This window comes from Onychostoma macrolepis, chromosome 05 (assembly GCF_012432095.1).
Source record: "Onychostoma macrolepis isolate SWU-2019 chromosome 05, ASM1243209v1, whole genome shotgun sequence".
NCBI lineage: Eukaryota > Metazoa > Chordata > Actinopteri > Cypriniformes > Cyprinidae > Onychostoma > Onychostoma macrolepis.
Window position 1 is genome coordinate 23,204,067 of NC_081159.1, and position 20,397 is coordinate 23,224,463.

Here is a 20,397-nt window from a genome sequence, read left to right on the forward strand (position 1 = left end):
CAACTTAATCCACATTGTCTGAAATGTGAACATTAATGTTTACGTCATTTATCTGACTATTTTGACTTGTGACATTATGAATATTAAAACTGAGGGGTAGACCACACTGTAAAAAAAAAAAAATTGAGCCAACTCAAAAATCTGCTGAAGCTGGTAAAAATAATTTTTTTAAGTTCATATAAAAAAAAAAAATATATATATATATATATATATCCAGAAAAAAAAATTGAATACTTTTTTGTCTAGCAATCATTGTATTGTACCTATATAACGTGATTTCCCAAAATTTGCATAAATATAGATGGATGGTGATAGCCTCACATTGTTACATCTATCCCCAGCCTGTGTTACAACTCACCCCACTAGTGGGGTAGGTCATATCATTCTTTGTAATTCATAATCTATGATTGTGTAGTAGTACAAGTCCATGTGTAGCTTTTTATCAAAGTTTGAAAGATCTACTCAAACAACAACTGAGTTACTGATGTTCAAACAAAAAGTGTTACTTTCATCCCCAGTCTCCCCTAATGGTACATAATATTTCTAGCCACTAGACAAGGTGTTGTCACGTGTCTGCCCTCCTAAGTTCCCGTTTTCCCTTATTTGGTTTAGTTCCGGTTCTTGTTAGTTAATTATCGTTCATTGTCCCCACCTGATTTGGTTTATCTTATTTGCTCTTTTGTTCTCGTCCTGTTATAAGTCCTCAGTTTTCCCCTTGTCTTGGTCTCAGCTTAATGTTCATTAAATGGAAAGTGTGTTAATGTTATTTCGTTCTCCTAGTCCTTTATTTCAGTTAAACTATAACCACAAGTCCGTGACAGGTGTTTACCAAATATTTGGAGGGAAACAAGCCATCACATTGTAGACGATCTTGAATCCCCAACAAATCAATAAAATCATCAGCACAATATACACAGCAAAATTCTAGTCAGTTAAGGATAAATGTCTTACAAAATGTGTGTGTATATATACAGGTGCTGGTCATATAATTAGAATATCATCAAAAAGTTGATTTATTTCACTAATTCCATTCAAAAAGTGAAACTTGTATATTATATTCATTCATTACACACAGACTGATATATTTCAAATGTTTATTTCTTTTAATTTTGATTATTATAACTGACAACTAAGGAAAATCCCAAATTCAGTATCTCAGAAAATTAGAATAATAAATTAGAAAGGATTTTTAGAAATCTTGGCCAACTGAAAAGTATGAACATGAAAAGTATGAGCATGTACAGCACTCAATACTTAGTTGGGGCTCCTTTTGCCTGAATTACTGCAGCAATGCGGCGTGGCATGGAGTCGATCAGTCTGTGGCACTGCTTCGGTGTTATGAGAGCCCAGGTTGCTCTGATAGTGGCCTTCAGCCCTTCTGCATTGTTGGGTCTGGCATATCGCATCTTCCTCTTCACAATACCCCATAGATTTTCTATGGGGTTAAGGTCAGGCGAGTTTGCTGGCCAATTAAGAACAGGGATACCATGGTCCTTAAACCAGATACTGATTGCTTTGGCACTGTGTGCAGGTGTCAAGTCCTGTTGGAAAATGAAATCTGCATCTCCATAAAGTTGGTCAGCCGCAGGAAGCATGAAGTGCTCTAAAACTTCCTGGTATACGGCTGCGTTGACCTTGGACCTCAGAAAACAGTGGACCAACACCAGCAGATGACATGGCACCCCAAACCATCACTGACTGTGGAAACTTTACACTGGACCTCAAGCAACGTGGATTGTGTGCCTCTCCTCTCTTCCTCCAGACTCTGGGACCCTGATTTCCAAAGGAAATGCAAAATTTACTTTTATCAGAGAACATAACTTTGGACCACTCAGCAGCAGTCCAGTCCTTTTTGTCTTTAGCCCAGGCGAGACGCTTCTGACGCTGTCTGTTGTTCAAGAGTGGCTTGACAAGGAATGCGACAGCTGAAACCCATGTCTTGCATACGTCTGTGCGTAGTGGTTCTTGAAGCACTGACTCCAGCTGCAGTCCACTCTTTGTGAATCTCCCCCACATTTTTGAATGGCTTTTGTTTCACAATCCTCTCCAGGGTGCATTTATCCCTATTGCTTGTACACTTTTTTTCTACCACATCTTTTCCTTCCCTTCGCCTCTCTATTAATGTGCTTGGACACAGAGCTCTGTGAACAGCCAGCCTCTTTTGCAATGACCTTTTGTGTCTTGCCCTCCTTGTGCAACGTGTCAATGGTCATCTTTTGGACAACTGTCAAGTCAGCAGTCTTCCCCATGATTGTGTAACCTACAGAACTAGACTGAGAGACCATTTAAAGGCAGTTGTTTTGAGTTAATTAGCTGATTAGAGTGTGGCACCAGGTGTTTTTAATATTGAACCTTTTCACAATATTCTAATTTTCTGAGATACTGAATTTGGGATTTTCCTTAGTTGTCAGTTATAATCATCAAAATTAAAAGAAATAAACATTTGAAACATATCAGTCTGTGTAATGAATGAATATAATATAGAAGTTTCACTTTTTGAATGGAATTAGTGAAATAAATCAACTTTTTGATGATATTCTAATTATATGACCAGCACCTGTATATATATATATATATATATATATATATATATATATATATTGGTACAACCCTCCCCACTCTCCAAGAACTGTACTTATCCAGAGTGAGCTAAAGGGCTGGCAAAATCACTCTGGACCCCTCACATCCAGCACACTCCTTCTTTGAACTGTTGCCGTCTGGTCAACGCTACAGAGCTCTGAGCACATATGTATGTGTGTGTGTTTGTGTATATATATATATATATTACTTTGCATTACACAATTTTGTCACACCTCAGCTAGTGCCCACATCTATTCAAACATTAGCTGGGGAAAGTTTGATTCATCACAGTGACTCGAATGTTTTGAATTTGTACACTTAGTAGATTCAGAGGTTCAATGTCTTTTTGCCATGAGCAAGTCATTGAATCAATCACTCATTCATTAAAACACTAAATCAACCGAGACAAGTCTTTCACAATTAGAATTCAGAATGAGCTTTATTGCCAAATGTGCACACACACTCTTAGAAGAAAAGGTTCAAAAATTTACCTTTTTGAGGTTCCTGGAGATTGCAACTGTGGAGGAACCTTAAAGGTTCATTTTTGAACCTTTTTGAAAAGGTTCTAATTGGAACCTTCACTGAAAGGTGCATTAATGACCCTCATGGGTTCCTTTTTTAACCTTTTTCTAGATAGCAATAAAATTATTATTATTATTATACATTACTAATCCAATTTCACTATATAGACAGAACACTGTGATTGTCCACAAACACATAAATATGTATTACAAACAAACCAACAAACACATAAATAAATAAATAAATAAACAACAAACATAAATATGTGTTACAAACAAACCAACAAACACATAAATAAATAAATAAACAACAATCAAACATAAATATGTGTTACAAACAAACCAACAAACACATAAATAAATAAACAACAATCAAACATAAATGTGTTACAAACAAACCAACAAACACATAAATAAATAAATAAACAACAATCAAACATAAATATGTGTTACAAACAAACCAACAAACACATAAATAAATAAACAACAATCAAACATAAATGTGGTACAAACAAACCAACAAACACATAAATAAATAAATAAACAACAATCAAACATAAATATGTTACAAGCAAACCAACAAACACATAAATAAATAAACAACAATCAAACATAAATATGTGTTACAAACAAACCAACAAACACATAAATAAATAAATAAATAAACAACAATCAAACATAAATATGTGTTACAAACAAACCAACAAACACATTAATAAATAAACAACAATCAACATCATGCATTTATATACATATACATTAATTTAATTTAAAATAAACTGTCCATTGTGACTGGCATATTGGTTTTGGCATTATGATACATTAAACAGTTTTCAATGAATGTCAGGGTGTCTCTCAACTTTGAAACATATTCAGTGTTGAAGATGAAGTGTAGAGCGGTGTTCACATCGTCTACTTCTCAGACCTCCTCCTCCCCTTGCATCATTATTTCTAAAAGAGACTCTTCATCCAAGGCACGTCCCTTTATAAACAGCACGGGGTTGGGTGTATGTGGTTCCTAAACAAGGAGAAAATAATGTTATACTATAACAATATTTAGTAGTTAAAGTGAATTATTTTTTATTTTTTTTAAATTAAGATTAAAAAAAATGAGTCAGTAATAAATCTTTGACTATTTTTGAACCTGTCAATGTAAAAGAGGCTTTGAAAAGAAAGATGAGGCAGTGTAAACTGTATTATCAACATAATTAACTAATTATAATTAATTTAACACAGAATAGCTTCTTGTTCATTTATGAACATAAAACTGAACTTTGATTTTTGTGATTTTTTATTTGTTTTCTAAAAATTTACAACAACATGGTGCCCTAAAGGTTATTGTGCAATTTAGAGATATGTGAGGTGCATGGGGCACAGACGAAACACATTGTATCAACTCAAGGCCTAAACATTTTGGTTAAACTGATGGAGGCCACAACTGCATCTGACATCACAATTAGAACTGACTAAGAGTAAATTCATTAATACTGAGTTTGTGAATTAGTAATTTACTAATGTAACAAGCAAATGGTGTTCTAACTGTACTCAATGTAGTATTTACAGTACATCTTAGAAAAGGTTCATGAAAGAACCTTAACTATGCTAGGTTCTAATATGAACCTTTTACCACAACAAAGGTTCAAAAAAATAACTGCTAAATAACCAGTGGATCATTATAGAACCTTTAAGTTCAACTTTGAACCTTTTTGATAGCTAGAAGTTCATATTTGCACTTTAAAGTTCTTTTTTGAACTCTAAAGGTTTAATCTCTTCTAAGAGTGAAGGAATTTGTCTTGATGACAGATGCTTCCAGTCAGTGGACAGTAACATCCCGGTCAATAAGACAATAAAACAATATAAAAAAGCATTATATGCATTAAACATTCATAATTCATCCGTCAATCTATTAATGACTCAAATGGCGAACTAAACTAATGTCAATCCTCCCTCGTGATTCAGTTACGCTTCACTAAGAAGCCGTTTCGTTCTGAATTAAAAAGCCGACTCGTTCAGTAAGTCGAACCAACAAAATGGGCGTAGCACCAAATGTTGGGCCCCAGTCACCCAACCAAGGGGGTGGGCCCCTCACAACACAACACCTCATCAATCATATTAATAATAATCAGTATATCATTAGGGGCCCTCCCCTCACTAAGGGCCCCTGTTACACAGTTCCACTATTACCCCCCCGTCCAACCACCCTTTAACTTATTTGTTAAAGTTACTGTAAATTTGAGCTTTACGTAGGCTACTTTTAAGTACTTTAAAGTTGTAAAGAGTATCCCTTACGAAAACGAACCATGGTAACCACAAATTAACCATGATTTTGCTACACTAACCATAGTTTAATCATGGTATTTGTAGTAAAATTGTGGTTATACAAATGCAATCAATATGCCAAAAAAAACAAACAAACAAAAAACATGATTACTACACTTTTACTACAATAAAACCATGGTTAATTTTCGTAAGGGATCTGCAGTGACATTTTTGCAAAGTATGCAAAAAAGAACAATGAATGTTTAAATCTATGACATAATCATGACATGACACGTAATGAATATGAAGGGTTTTTATGCATGTTTATGACAACTGTCATTAAGTGTCATTCGCTCAGTTAATGCAAAGATGACATTGTTTGAGATGTCTTTGTTATGGGCTAGGGTTAGGGGTAAGGGTACACTCTTAGAAGAAAAGGTTCTATATAGAACCTTAAAAGGTTCTATCAGGCGCTACGTATTTGGAACCCCTAAAAGGTTCTATATAGGGTTCTTTGTAGCCAGGAATAAAGGTTCTATATAGAACCCTTTAGGGGTTCCCATCATGGGATCATTTTTGGGATTAAATTTTTGTTTTATTTTAATTACATTTTAAGACTTTAACAGCTCATATAGCTACTTTATCACTAGAAAAACTGAAATACTATAAGCATAAGACATCAAGGAGTTGTGTGATCATTTAAGACACTTTTATTAGCATTTACAATGACAAGCAATATATAACACAGCAATTCATAGTGCAACAGTTACAGGGATTAACATAAATCCATGCTTCTTTATTTAGTTATACTTAAAAAATATATATTTTACCTGTCAACCTAAAATAGCACTCTCCATTTTAGAAATATTGTTTTTTTCAACCCCCTCCACCTTACTCACCCATCCAACATGTCAGTCACAAATATATGTTGATTGCTAGAAACCACCACCAAAAATAAATAAATAATAATTGAATGTTAACTTGCACAAATAAATAAAGTTAACTTAAAAAAATTAAATACATAAGTAGAATTAGAATGTGAAGTTTGTCATCAAATAGTATATTAATGACAATCTTATTTTGCATCTCACCACCAGGTCATTACCCTTTACCTTAAATAAATGTCAAGTATTTACTCCACATTCTCCTATAAACCCATAAACCAAGTAGTTTGACTTTTTTTTTGTATGCTGCAACTTTCCCCAGTTCTGTAACCCATGAAAAATGGTGAACCACATATTTCTGAAAAGGGAGCTAAAAGAGTAACCATAGTATTGTTTTTTATTTATTTATAAGCATTAAATATTAATTTTACATTCAGATAAGCATTTAAACAATAAAAACAAAGGACCCAGGACAATTTCAGCACTGGGAAGGGCTAAATAGTAATGATTGAAATTAACTGAGTGATGGATTTTGGATGCTCCATACTGAACAAAAAGTAGACTGCAAACAGATACTTCTGGCATCTCTGTGTTATTGGTCAGTGACACGTCCATTTTGATGCTAACTCTCTTTGCGTTGAGTAGGCTTGACATCCTAAAATGGGGATACAGGTCAGATAAACATTTATTAGACCTATGGAGAGTACAGTGCAACAGGAAAAAGAAAAGAATCTCTCACAATTACATTAAAACTTACTTGAATTAGGGAGAAGTGTGGTGTTTTCATCTGAATGTAGATGACCAAACAAGTAATGCTGCACGCCAGAGTCCAGACCTGCAGTGACAGTGCAAAATATTTATTTATTTATCAATCAATCATAAGAACTTGCATGATAAAAGGTGGAAAAAAAGATATCAGTAACTTAAGATTAGCTGATTGATGAGTTTCAGTTGGTACTGTTAGGAAAAATAAATGTACCTTTTGTGTTATTGTTTTGCAGCAGGTTGGTCATGTTTCCTCTTTTCAGCTCTGATAAGGTGGAGCTAAAACTTTAACAGTGCTCTCTGGGATAGATAAACATCTACAACAACCAAATACAGCGTGTTTTGAATAATATACAATTACTTCAGCAAAACAAATATTTATATTTCACTATACTATAACTGCAAACACCAAATACTCACAGTTATCCACAGAAAAATGGAAACATCTCCATCAGCTGCTTCTCTCTTTGTTCTTCTTGGTTTGAATTCATGTTTATAACGGCTGTCTGACGGCGATTTGACGGAAACTTTGTTTCATCTTGTCCTGTATATGTATAGGTCCGATCTAAAGGGCAAAAAATATTACGTTAGGCTATAACATGAACTCTCGCCAGCATTATTGATCAATTCACAACAGTTTTATCAAGATACTTTAGGGATTAATGTTAAAAATGACAAACCTCCCGGCGGAGAATTGCGCGGACCTGGACAACGCGATAAACCACCTTTCTTCTTTTAGCTTCTTGAAAGAAACGGGTTGCTAAGTAAAAATGACAAGGGTTTATGTAAAATTAATTAAAATAAGCTAAAATTAATTAATATTCTCACTTACCAATGTAATCGTCGTTCTCCCGAGCGCTGAGCGTAGTCAGCCCACCGTGAACCGTTGAAGTTTAAACAGCGGCCGCGCGCTTTTATGTGATCACTCTCGCGAGAGGCGCGCGACTGAAATGCAGCGCTGTGCATACGAGACAAAACTGATAAGCGCATAGATACACATTCAAGTTGTTTTCCGTTTATGTCAAAAATCATTTTATGCATCTGTTTGGATGGATGAGTTACAAGAATAGCCATTTTAAATGAAACACTGAAACTCCATATGAGTATGTTGCTCGTCAATAAAAGAGCTGCATGGCATCTTACATCACATGATAACTAAAGAACTTGCAACCATGTTAGTGTGCAGATTAAACAGAGGACTAGCGTGCCGTGTACCTTTTTTTCTAAGAGTGTAGGGGTAGGGTTAGGTCAAATAATGTCATCTTTGCATTAGAAATGACATAACTGAGCAAATGACACAGTTGTCATAAACATGCATAAAACCTCTTTCATATTCATGACATATGTCAATAATTAGAATTACTGATTTGGAGAGGAAGGGTTAGAACCAAGGCCTAAAATCAACACTCGCCAAGCGCCAAATTCGAGTAAAAATCTGCGTTGGCGAGTAAATGTAACAGTGTCAGTCGCCAGTTGGCGGGTACAACTTTTATGAAATATTACAATGCAATATAGTGAAAACAACAGCCAGTTTTAAAGAGATTCGCTGTTTCTGACATAAGCAAATAAAATCATCTTTTCCAAAGACAACGTCAACGTGATTAGCTGTTCTGTCATAAGCGACAAGAGCGAATCAAATAATAATAGCTATACAAACGGGCTGATACGGTCAGAGCAGTGTGATGCCAGCTTGTCCCTAGACACGGTTCTAATAACTTTTACCTGAGAAGATTTTGCTGCTTCATTTCGGAAGATTAACTTTTCTTTATTCTTCATGACCCGACACATAGGAAACGGTGCAGTGCAGTATATAGTTTGAAAGGCTGCGCGTTCGGCTGTATACATACAGAGAGTCGCTTCAGACAGCGCACCATAGCGCTTCAGCGGACGAAAACGCACACAATTATGTCAAAATACGAGGTTTTGGCGAGTTACCTCGTAAACGTAGTCTTAAATGAGTTATAAAGTTTTAAATGACTGAAAAGAGTTGGGAGAAAATCGAATATGTGTCAGATCCATCATCCACGACATGTACGGCATCAGGTTTTAAAGAGACAGCGCTGCTTTGAAGTGAAACCTGCTGAAGTCTGTCATTGATGTAAATCATAGAACAAAAGAGAAAGAGAAATCATTGGACTGTTCTAGTCGCTGGTTAACTTTAGTAGCTTGAATAAAGATTAGTCTGTATGCATATACAATTTATAGTTTATGTGAAGATTGTTTTAAAATCACTTAAATAAAGTTGTTATATATTTCAGAGCCTATTAAATGTTAAAAAATAATGGCTTTAAATTATACTGTAATGTTGAATGGCTAAAATTAATAGGTAAAACTGAGGGACAATGCATTTAATAGAGACACCAGTAGCAGGACAAATTAAAAACATTGTAAATATGTTTAGTCATTGTAGTAGTAATAACTGCCTGTTTTTGCAAAAAGAGTTTCATGGCCGGTAAAATGAATTTTTGGCCGGTAAATTTTATTACGCCACCGGCCATTGGCTAGTGTGGCAAAAAGTTAGTTTTAGGCCCTGGTTACCACTGGTCTAAAATATGTATAATCCTTCGGTTAATGGTATCCCACAGAGTTGCCCCACAGCATCTGGCCTTGATGCGTGTCTAATGGTTAGTTACCACGAAAGTCCTGTGGGAACTGATTACTCGAGCTGTTTTTTTTTTTTTTTCTAACAACGTACTGTTGAGACTAGTGCCATGCTGCAGAGGGTGCTATTAGCTTTTCTCACTCTCAACTCTTTTCAAGGGTAACTCGCTATAATAACAGTACTCTGATCAAAAAGCACAGACTTCATGCAATCCACGACAGCCTCAAAATAAAATGTGATCTCGGCGAAGTCTGTCCAGCCAGGAGGGATTACCTCAGTCCCAGAAGTAAAGATAAAAATGGTGAGATTAAAATGTTCTCACATCGATGGAGTTTCTAAAAATAGCCAAGCGTCGCAGAATGATGAGGATTCAGCAGCGCATCAGTAATCCAGCTGAGGCAGCCGCTAGATTACCATAAAAATCACATCTGATCTACCTGACACATCGCTCGCTCGCTCAATGCGCTCAAGTTACTATAGCAATAAGAAACGTTCGGTCGCTACGTTCGGCTGAAGCTGACAGGAGTATCTCCGCCCACTGCTCAGTGAGATGCGAATATCTACATCTGCTGCTACCAAAAGAGCATTTTGTTCACAAACCCAACCCTCTTAATTCAGGATGTTTGGCTTTGTCACACGCCGGGGAGGACAAAATGCAGACGGAGCGGAATCTCAAAACAACACTGTGATGAATATATTATAATTTGCGACTTCATTCTCCAACTCATCGAAAATGGGATTTCTTCACCAGCTGCACCTTCTCCTGTGGAAAAACGTGACTTTAAAGCGGAGAGGACCGGTAAGAGTGTTTTTGTTTACATGTGTCGCGAGTATTTATTTTTTTAATTTTAATTTAGGCCTTGATGGGTTTTTGTTTTGCACGAGCAGGCGGGCGTCAGTCAGTCACGTTGAGGTATTGCAAAACATTTAGCCTACAGACAAAATAAAATGTTACTCAGATGGCTACGGTGCTACAGTTTCAGCACGATCCGGCCTTCTACATGTTTCACAATTTTCACATTTACCTAAACAACGTGGGCGGAACCGTTTATTTGAAAGGAAGTTGTGTTGACAGTCGATCACCTACTAACAGGTTGTTTAGGAAACTAACAGGTTGTCTGAACAATCTTTAGGTTCTATGACCACACATCTCAAGCAAGTTGAGGTGTTGCTAAACAACCTGTTAGTAGGGTGATGAATATTGTTACCAGCTGCTGACGTTGAGGGAAAAAAAAAAAAAATCAATTTTATCTCTGAAGTGTGCATCAGTGTGTTCAAGCTCAGCCCCTTTTAACGTTCAGATGCACTTAAACAAATATGGCATATGCAAAAAAATATGGTTTATGACATGTCACTGGCCTTTAACTGTAAGGAAATATGATCCTGGTGCTTCAGGGACTGAAGTATTGTACAGCAGTCTTATACCAGATAACAAAAGATTATTCTTATTGAAGCAAGGTGGTTCTGTCATTTTAAAGTCCACATGGCTAATTTTGGCATGTCTGTAGGAGCAGAGTAACCTTTATTTTTATCGTTGTGGGAGGGGAAAATGCAATGTTGCAGCACCAAAATACTCAATCTGGGCCCTGTTGCAACAAACCCCCTAAATTTAGAAAACCTTTATGTAAAAACCCAAATGTAATGGGTTTTATTACAAAGAGCTACAACTGGCCACAGAGCAAAAAGCGATTTCAGTATACAGTGGTGTCCAAAAGTCTGAAACCACCCAAAAAATTTAGTAAATAACTCCTTGATTATTCAATTCTTTCTTTTCACACTCTAATTAAAATAACTTTTTCATTTGTGGTCTAAGACTTTAGCACCCCAGTGCACACACAATATACATTGTGCCTAAATATATATTCACAAAATACAAAATGAGCTAGAATATAGGCAACATATTAATTTAGATGTTACGTTTGAATGTAATGTATAGCATTAATCTTAGAGCAAACCCGTAACTAGGTTTGTGAGTGATAGAGCACTCCAAAAATGTATGTACAGGGCATGCTATTTGTTTTCCTTGTATGTGCATGCTACAGCAGCCGTATACCAGATGACAAATGATTATTCTTACTGAATGAAAGTGTTATCTTGTATTTCTGTCATTTTACCTCCATAGGGCTAATTTTGGTATGTTTGTAGGAGTAGAGTAATTTTTATTTTTATACTTGTGGGAGGGGAAAATGTAATGTTGCATCATCAAAATACTGTATCTGGGCTCAGTTGCAACAAATCCCCTAAGTTAAAGAAGCCTTTATGTAAATACCCAAATGTAATGGGTATTTTTTACCTATTTGCATCTGGCTGCAGTGGGATCCAAAAGTCTGAAACCACCTTAAAATGTGGTAATTTGATTTTCAGATCAAATTTTATGATGATTGTTCAATTCTCTTTTCCCTAACTAATTAGAATGCTTGTAATATAATTTGTAATTATTTTTTTATTTTATTTATTTATTTAATTTTTTTTTATAAAAGTGCAAAATAGATACATTTTCATTAGAGGAAACATTACAATGTAATAAAAATATAGCCTATATGGAAATATAGTACTGAAAAATATACATTGTGTATATTTGCAACATTCATTTAGATGTTTCGGTTAAATATTGAATAATAGCATTAATATTTGAAAGCTATCTTAAGGCCCATTCACACCAAGGCCATAATGATGGATATAATTTTAAAAATTATTCTAAATGTAAAAGAATAGCAGTCCACACCACAACTATAACAATAATGGAGGAACAACATCGTTGGAAGCACATTTACAATTATTTTTTTCCAGCTTATGAACAACAGAAAATTCACAGCCTATCAGAGTCTATCCTGCTTCAAAAAGCTTGAAAAAACTGCAGTGTGTGCTTATAGTGTTATGAACAGAACATAATTGTGCATTGGGGTGGATGCAAATATGGTTATCATTAGTTATCTTTATCGTTCTTGGTGTGAATGGACCTTTAAAGCAAACTGGCTCATAACTTGGATTTTCTGGCCGTAATACAGCATTTATATAAAGGCCAGGCCATTTTTTATTATTGTATGACTAAATGTAGCAGCATTTTAAGAATGCTTGTTACTTAATCCTTATCTTTATCATATCAGCTTTCTGTTACTGCGAAACCAAATCTGGTATTGAACAGAAGTGGGCTCTCAAGAGCCCTGTCCTAACACTCAATTAGGAAATAAGCCACACTACTTTGAGCAGCGTTTTGACCTCGAGAAGATACTTAATTACTAAGCATTGTTCTTATCTTTATGAGCCTCACTGCTCCATTATGTTATTTTTAGAAGCAGTAGCATTTTACAATAGATCACGGTTGCAGCAGACGTCAGGCTCCCTGGAGGTAAGGATCACCCCATTAAGAATAGTAACAGTTACGTCACTGGGCCAGTTTGATCACATAGGTCCATTTCAGAGGGAGTTTGAAGGCTTTGTGGATTGATGGGACCCTGGGAAGTGGCTAGTCAGCAAAAGGTTCAGCCCGCTCTGTCCTGTGGATGCTAAATGAATGAGGTCCAGTGAGTTCAGCTCTCCACTGGCTGCCTGCCTTTATTGGTTACTCACTGCTGATATGTCAGTGGTGAATGCTGTCAGCTCTTTGTCAAGAGTGTGTTAAAGTGCAGGTGTGTTCAGATGTTTGTCAGAGATAGAGATGTTTTTGCTGATTTGATGATGTAGTTCTGATGTACTGGGCAGTTGATGGAGATGCAGTTGGTGGTTAACAGCTTTCCCCTAATATTTGCAGTCTGATATGTTGATTTGATGGTGAGGATGCAGTTATATTCAAAGCACTGTCATAAAATCCCTCACAGCAGCTAAATGATAGCTTGTTTGTCTCAGCTGTCTGAATCCCACAGACATTTCTCTATAACCCAGTCACAATATTTGATCAAGCATAAATGGCTCTCCATATTAAAAATATGGCTCTTAAAATTAGGACTAAAAGGCCAAATTCCAGAATCACTCAGCTTAGATAAAGTAAAAATAGTGCATTGACTTTACATGTTCCTTTTGCTGCAGTGAATTAAATTTAAATTGAAATGCATATTTTTATTATTTAAACTAGCATGTCTTCCTAATTATGTTTAGTTTTGGAACTTGTGTTCCAATTTGATGTCACAGTGATTATGATTGTATTTGTGTGTTTTGTAACTCTGTTTTGTATTTCTGCCTGCTAAAACGCAAGCCTACTAATATTATAAACCATAAATGATATATTTTTTATTGGAAAACCTTCTATTATAAATTCTGTTCTGAATGTGTAACATTAATATGGTCATATGAACAGCCAACTGGCAAAAACCACATCACATTTATGACTGACAGTTAATTTCACATTAGACATTGCGTTTCATTCAGTCAGTTGTTGGATCGTTTCATTAATAAGAATCAGCTCATAAGGGCCATGCTTTCATGAATCATGGTTTGTTCTGTGTTTAGTAATGCCAGTAAGATTTTAAATTGCTGTTACAATTTTTATTATTATTTATTTTTGCTACATGTGTGTCAGTCTGGAGCCTTGCTTAAACGCTCTTCCCCACTAGACTGGGTGCCTGTTTTTATTTTTTACATTTACATTTAGTCATTTAGCAGACGCTTTTATCCAAAGCGACTTACAAATGACGACATTAGAAGCAATCAAAACCAACAAAAGAGCAATAACATGCAAGTGCTATTACAAGTCTTGGTTAGCCTAACGTAGTACACAAAAAAAATAAAAAAACTTTATAAGAAAACGAGTAGATAGAATATAGAAAAAAAAGAAACCTAGTGTTTTGTTTTTTTGTTTTTTGTTTTTTTATGAAACAAGTAGATAGAATAGAAAAAAGAAAGCTAGTGTTAGTTTTACAAGAAAAGCTAGCAGTTAGAGAATAAATATGCAATTGATGGAGGGTCAAATGTGTATTTTTTTTTAAATAAAAAGAAGACAGATAGATAAAATAAAATTAGAATAGAGAGTGCTTGAGTTAGAGGGTCAAATAAAGAAAATTTGTTCAAATTAGTTTTTTTAACAGCGATATCTCCACCTCCTGCCCCATCGTAAAAAATAAAATTCCACATTTCATAGTCTGTGTTATGGATTGTGTTATAGTCCATGTTTGAAGCTTAGATGAACATTAACCCAAAATTGGTCTTTTTATGCACCGGCTGCCTTTACCTTATGCCAAGTGCAACACAGGCTGACCTACTTCCTGCGAGCTTCAATCCCTGAACAATTGGTTGAAGCAGGGATGGGCGAAACTGTCTGCGTATCTATGGAGACAGAGATAGAAAGAGAGAGAGATAAAGCGAGTAAGAGAAAGAGTCAAGACACAGACAGCAGTCTGATAACTGGACAGTCGTCAAGAGAGCGAGTTATTGTAATGACAGCTGTCTGAATTATGCATGCAGACTGTATGCTAATGGAATCACAGTATGTGTTCTGTGAGCTGGTTTTATGCTGTGATCTCACTAGTAGAAATGCAGATACTCTACCATTTCATCATTAAAAATTCAGTTTGTGTATTTGGGGATGATGGTATTGCACATTGCTTTCCATTAAGAACAGCTACAAAAATGCAGGCTAAATGTGGGCTCAAATTTTCGATGACGTCATAGATTTGTGCTATAGTAACTGTTTAGTCTATATGCCAGATATGTTAACATTAAGCATTTTAAGACAATGTGAATATGCCATTTACTGAGTCGCGTTACAGAAAACCCTGTTGCTTTTACATTGGTTGCATTCGCTTCCTTTCAGTGCTGTGAGAAATACCACGTCAGTGGTCCTCTAGCTTGGCAGACATGTAATCTGAGTTTGGCAAACTATACAGGGTTCCATTTTTGTGATGAAAATTAAATGGGAAGATCCATGAGAAGTATTAAGTGTTCAAAGATTGTTGATTCAGCAAGCAATAAAGTTACGCTGCACTAGCGAGCCCCTTTGGAGACTTAGCCTGCGTCAGTGAAAGAGTAATCATATATGCAAGCACAAAATGATTCAGTTACTTTAAAAGAAAGTTAATTGAGAAGCAGTATGTTTTTGAGATCCATTGGATTGTAATTAGAAATGGCGTTGTGGAATGTGTTGTAATACGGCGATATGGCAGCAGAGTAATTATGGTCCTTGTATGGATATTTTTTTGCACTACTTTTAATTCTTTCTTTTCTTCTCCATTAATTTCTCCAATTAATTTAGCCCAACTTGCCCACAACTCCATTCTAACTTTGGTTTGTACATAATTTTAAAGGATTAGTTCACTTCCAGAATAAAAACTTTCTGATAATTTACTCACCCCATGTCATCCAAGATGTTAATGTCTTTCTTTCTTCAGTCGAAAAGAAATTAAGGTTGAGGAAAACATTGAAGCGGCACTGAAACTGCAATGAACCTACAAAGGGCTCTACACAATACCAGTCGAGGAATAAGGTTCTTATCTAGTGAAACGATTTTCTAAAAAAAAAATATATATATATATATATATATATACTTTTTAAATTATATACTTGCACTAGCTCGACCTCATGCATTACGTAATCATGTTGGAAAGGTCACGCGTGACGTAGGCGGAAGTACCGACCCGGTATGTACAAAGCTAACGTGCAAAGAACGTCAAATGCCCTTTACAAAAAAAGGTAAAACAATGATGTTGGATGATTTTGAAGTTGAAGGAGAAAATGAGATGGAGTTTTGCCCTACCATACCTTTTTAAACCAAAGTACACAGGCGAAGAACTAACCACGTGTGACCTTTCCAACGTGATTACGTAATGTGTGAAGTTGCACATGCACATCGTAGAGCTAGTGGGAGATGAGCATTTGTGGCTAAAAAGTATGTAAATTGTTTTTTCAGAAAATGACCTATCGTTTCACTAGATAAGACCCTTATTCCTCGGCTGGGATCATGTAGAGCCCTTTGAAGCTTTATTGAAATTGCAGTTTGGACCTTTAACCCGTTGGCCACCATTGAAGCCTACTATATGGAAAAAATCTTGTAAGGTTTTCCTCAAAATCCCTAAAATAAAATAAGAATCTTACCAACCCCAAATTTTGAATGGTAGTTATTGTTTAGCATTACTAATAGATAATAGATTGTTTAGCCTTCAAAATAAGAAGCACCTGTGATGATGTCATCATACTATTTGCATATTATGCTATTTTTTCTCTTCTGTTATCTACTAAATTACGATTGGTTTCTTCTGTCCTGCATCTATTAAACCTACAGCACCTGTACACTGCAGAGATGCTGTAATTCTTAAATGCAGAAGAGCACAATTTATGCAGAACCAAAACCTACCACCTTCCCAAAAACTTTAGCATAGTGATTTTGATGACATCTGAGCACTGACATGTACAATTTTTTTAGTTATACATTTGCATAATGTGATTTAGATGTTAAATGGTTTGTGTGGGAGTGCGGCAGAGCAGTACTGGCGTGCACAGTATCATTTACTACAGTAGGATGATTGTGTGACATGAATGCTGTTAACATTTTGTGTGATTATGGAGCTTTGTGACTCATTCACCAGTTGCATAAAGAAAAAGCAGCATTAAGGATAGCATAGATGTTCATGGACAGTTAACTGTAGATCATAGTGATCTCGTCGGTAGAAAGCAGTGCTTTGGAGCAGTATTGATGACTATCTGTCTGCTTTTGGAGTAAGTGGGGCACTGAAAGTTTCCCGTGTCCAGTGATGGTTGTCCTGCTAGCCCAGCATAGCTCAGACAGCCTCCTAAATTATTGAGATCTCTCCGTACTCCTGGGAGAAAAGCAGCACTGAAGGAAGATTGGATGAAATAAACATGAGATAGAGGAGAAAAGGAATGAGGGATAGAGCGACAGGAGGAAAGTACTGTAATGGTCAGCCGTTCTTGCGGAGCAAGATTTAGGAGAAAGTTGATGGACGGAAATGTCTTTTGTCAGTGTGGCGCTGACAAGCAAGAGTCAATGATGTGAGTGCTGGAGCGAGAGAGGACTGTAATGAGGACAGGTAGGGCACTGTGTTAAATGAGGATCCAGTGAGACAATGAGGTGTTAGAAAGAGTGTTTTAGGCAAAGGTGAAAGAGAGACGTGAAGGAGGCATGAGACAAGACAGAAATTAAATGAAGTGGGACGGGAAAGAGGGATTGTAGAGTACAGAACTCGAGAGGCAATGAGTCATCCTGTATTTCGGCAACAAGATCAGCTATAAAACCCTGACCTTTAAGCCTCTCATTGTGTGCCTGCCTTAAATGAATGGCAATATGTGTCCGGAGTCAGGGACGGTCCCTCTTAAATGATAATTATTGCAGCAGTGTTCACCTTGTAAAACCAAGCTCAGGCGGGGAGCCATAAATTGGGGCAGAGAGAGAGAGATGGAGAGAACCGGGTTAGTTTTGGAGATAGATTTAAGATTTCCACCAAAATAGTGCTGATTCTCAGAATTGAGTGTCTGTGAACCTCATTCAGAACCAGCCTGTGTTTCCACTAACTTGAGAGCTGAACGATGACTTAACTGACTGTCACTACATACTGACATCTTTCATTTAAATTAAGGTTTTGCATGTTCTAGTTTGTTTTGTCTCAGTCTAATCCCTCTGGCTTGTGACTTCAGTGGTTCAGTACAGAATCTTTCTGGCTTGTAATTGCCTTTTCTGAATTCTAAACATATAGAAGGATTCCATAATCAGATATGTCCACTTTGTGTTAGATGATATTTATGACCTTAGCTCAACCATTACAGGAAGTGTAAGTGTAACGGGGCTGACGAGACGTGAGACGTGCGGATCCAAATGCAAGCTTTTATTAACAGGCATGGTCATAAATACAGGCAGGGTCGAGCAATGGCAAACAGGTATGGCAGGGACAAGACAGAGTAATCCTAGGGCAAGCGAAGGTCAACGATCGGCAAACAGTATCCAGTGGGCAAGGCAGAGAGATAATCCAGGGAACACGGGTAGAACAAACACGAGGAAAAAAAACACTATCCAAAACTAACAGGGGCTCTGTAGAGTTGCTACGGCTAGGGGAGCGGTAAACGCATACAATACTCGGCGACGAGGGAGAGAAAGTCCATGGCTTAAGTAGGGAGTGTGATCAGTGTGTGTGTGGGATCAGGGGTGCGTGTGATTAGTGCAATCAGCTGTGTGTGCAATCAGTGCAATGAATGATGGGAAATGGAGTCCAGTGTTATGTATGGTGTGAGTCAATGTGGTGAGCGAGTGACCCCTGGTGGTGAATGAACGGAAGTGCACAGACTGGATTCGTGACAGAGCCCCCAAAGAGCGGCTTCCAGACGCTCCACACTGTCTATAATCCAGGAGGGAGGTGGAGCGGAGGCGGAACAGGGTGAGGGATGGAGGGCCAGGTCCATGTGGAAGTGGAGTGGTCTGGGATCGAGGTAGAGCCAGCACAGCAAGAAACCTGGGCAGAGCCGGCGGGACTGGAGTCCGCCAGGACGGAGCAGACGAGACCGGAACCCACCAGGGCGAAGCAGACGGGACTTGAGCCCACCAGGGCGGAGCAGATAGAGCAGGAGCCCACTAGGGCGGCTCAGAAGACCACCAGAGCAGAGCAGACGGACCCGAAGACCACCACGGTGGAGCAGATAGAGCAGGAGCCCACCATGACGGATCAGGAGCCCACAGCAGAGCCTGGGACTTGGGGAGAACGGAGACACAAGGAGGAGACAGAACATGCACAGACACAAGGACCGAGGCAGGGAACACAGAAAGTTCATTGACGGCCTCCATAGCCTTGACAGGACAGAACAGAACGAGTTCATTGACGGCCTCTATAGCCGTGACAGGACAGAACGAGAGTTCATTGACGGCCTCCATAGCCGTGACAGGACAGAACGAGGAATCAAGGATGGCCTCCGTGGCCGTGGCAGAGCAAGACGAGAGTTGGTGAGTGGATACCACTGACACCTCCGGAGGTTCTGCAGCAGTTGCCGCCACCTCTGGAAGTTCTACAGCGGTAACAGTCTCCTCAAACGCAACTCGACAGACCGAGAGAACATTGCAGGGCGCCGCCACCACCATACAAGGGGCTGAGGCGAGCCCCACCGCTTCTGGAGGTTCTGCAGCGTGTGCCGCCACCTCGGGCAGTTCTGCGGTGGTGTACGCAGCCCAAACGCAACAAAGCGATTCCCATCAGGGGAAGCGCTTCGGACAGGGGAATATGCAAAAGAACAGGAGGGTTAGAGTGAGTGGGTTTGGGGATACCAGCTGCGCGTGCCGACACCAGCGGTACATCCCTCAAACCGGTATAATGGAAGACTGACCTTGATGATCTGGGTGTGTCAGCCGTGACGTGCTGCGGTGACTCTGGACGGGCAGCTGTGACGTGCTGCGGTGACTCTGGACGGGCAGCTGTGACGTGCTGCGGTGACTCTGGACGGGCAGCTGTGACGTGCTGCGGTGACTCTGGACGGGCAGCTGTGACGTGCTGCGGTGACTCTGGACGGGCAGCTGTGACGTGACGTGACTTGACTTCAGGAGATCAGCTGAGACGTGAAGTGACTCTGGACGGTCAGCGGAGACGTGCTGCTGTGACTCTGGACGAGCAGCTGTGACGTGCTTCGGTGACTCTGGACGAGCAGCTGTGACGTGCTGCGGTGACTCTGGACGAGCAGCTGTGAAGTGACTCTGGACGATCAGCTGAGACGTGAAGTGACTCGTTAAGATCAGCTGTGACTTGGCTTGACTCGTTAAGATCAGCTGTGACTTGGCTTGACTCGTTAAGATCAGCTGTGACTTGGCTTGACTCGTTAAGATCAGCTGTGACTTGGCTTGACTCGTTAAGATCAGCTGTGACTT

At 38.2% G+C, this 20,397-nt stretch overlaps 1 protein-coding gene and 1 long non-coding RNA gene across 4 annotated transcripts in view; one reads left to right on the forward strand and one right to left on the reverse strand.

Moving 5' to 3' along the window:
* Nucleotides 1-6,195: 6,195 nt before the first annotated feature.
* Nucleotides 6,196-9,159, reverse strand: LOC131540086 (uncharacterized). Its single transcript, XR_009271170.1, has 6 exons — nt 7,842-9,159; nt 7,690-7,769; nt 7,430-7,574; nt 7,224-7,326; nt 7,002-7,079; nt 6,196-6,899 (listed from the first exon to the last, which is right to left on the reverse strand). It is a non-coding gene; the product is annotated as an uncharacterized LOC131540086 (long non-coding RNA).
* Nucleotides 9,160-10,114: 955 nt separating this feature from the next.
* The window catches only part of abca2 (ATP-binding cassette, sub-family A (ABC1), member 2), a 69,214-nt gene continuing 58,931 nt past the window's right edge, over nt 10,115-20,397 (forward strand). For all 3 annotated transcript variants that reach the window (XM_058774503.1, XM_058774506.1, XM_058774504.1), the window contains exon 1: nt 10,115-10,410. In XM_058774503.1, the coding sequence (XP_058630486.1) occupies nt 10,345-10,410 (66 nt within the window). In that variant the 5' untranslated portion in view covers nt 10,115-10,344. The remainder of the gene's footprint in view (nt 10,411-20,397) is intronic.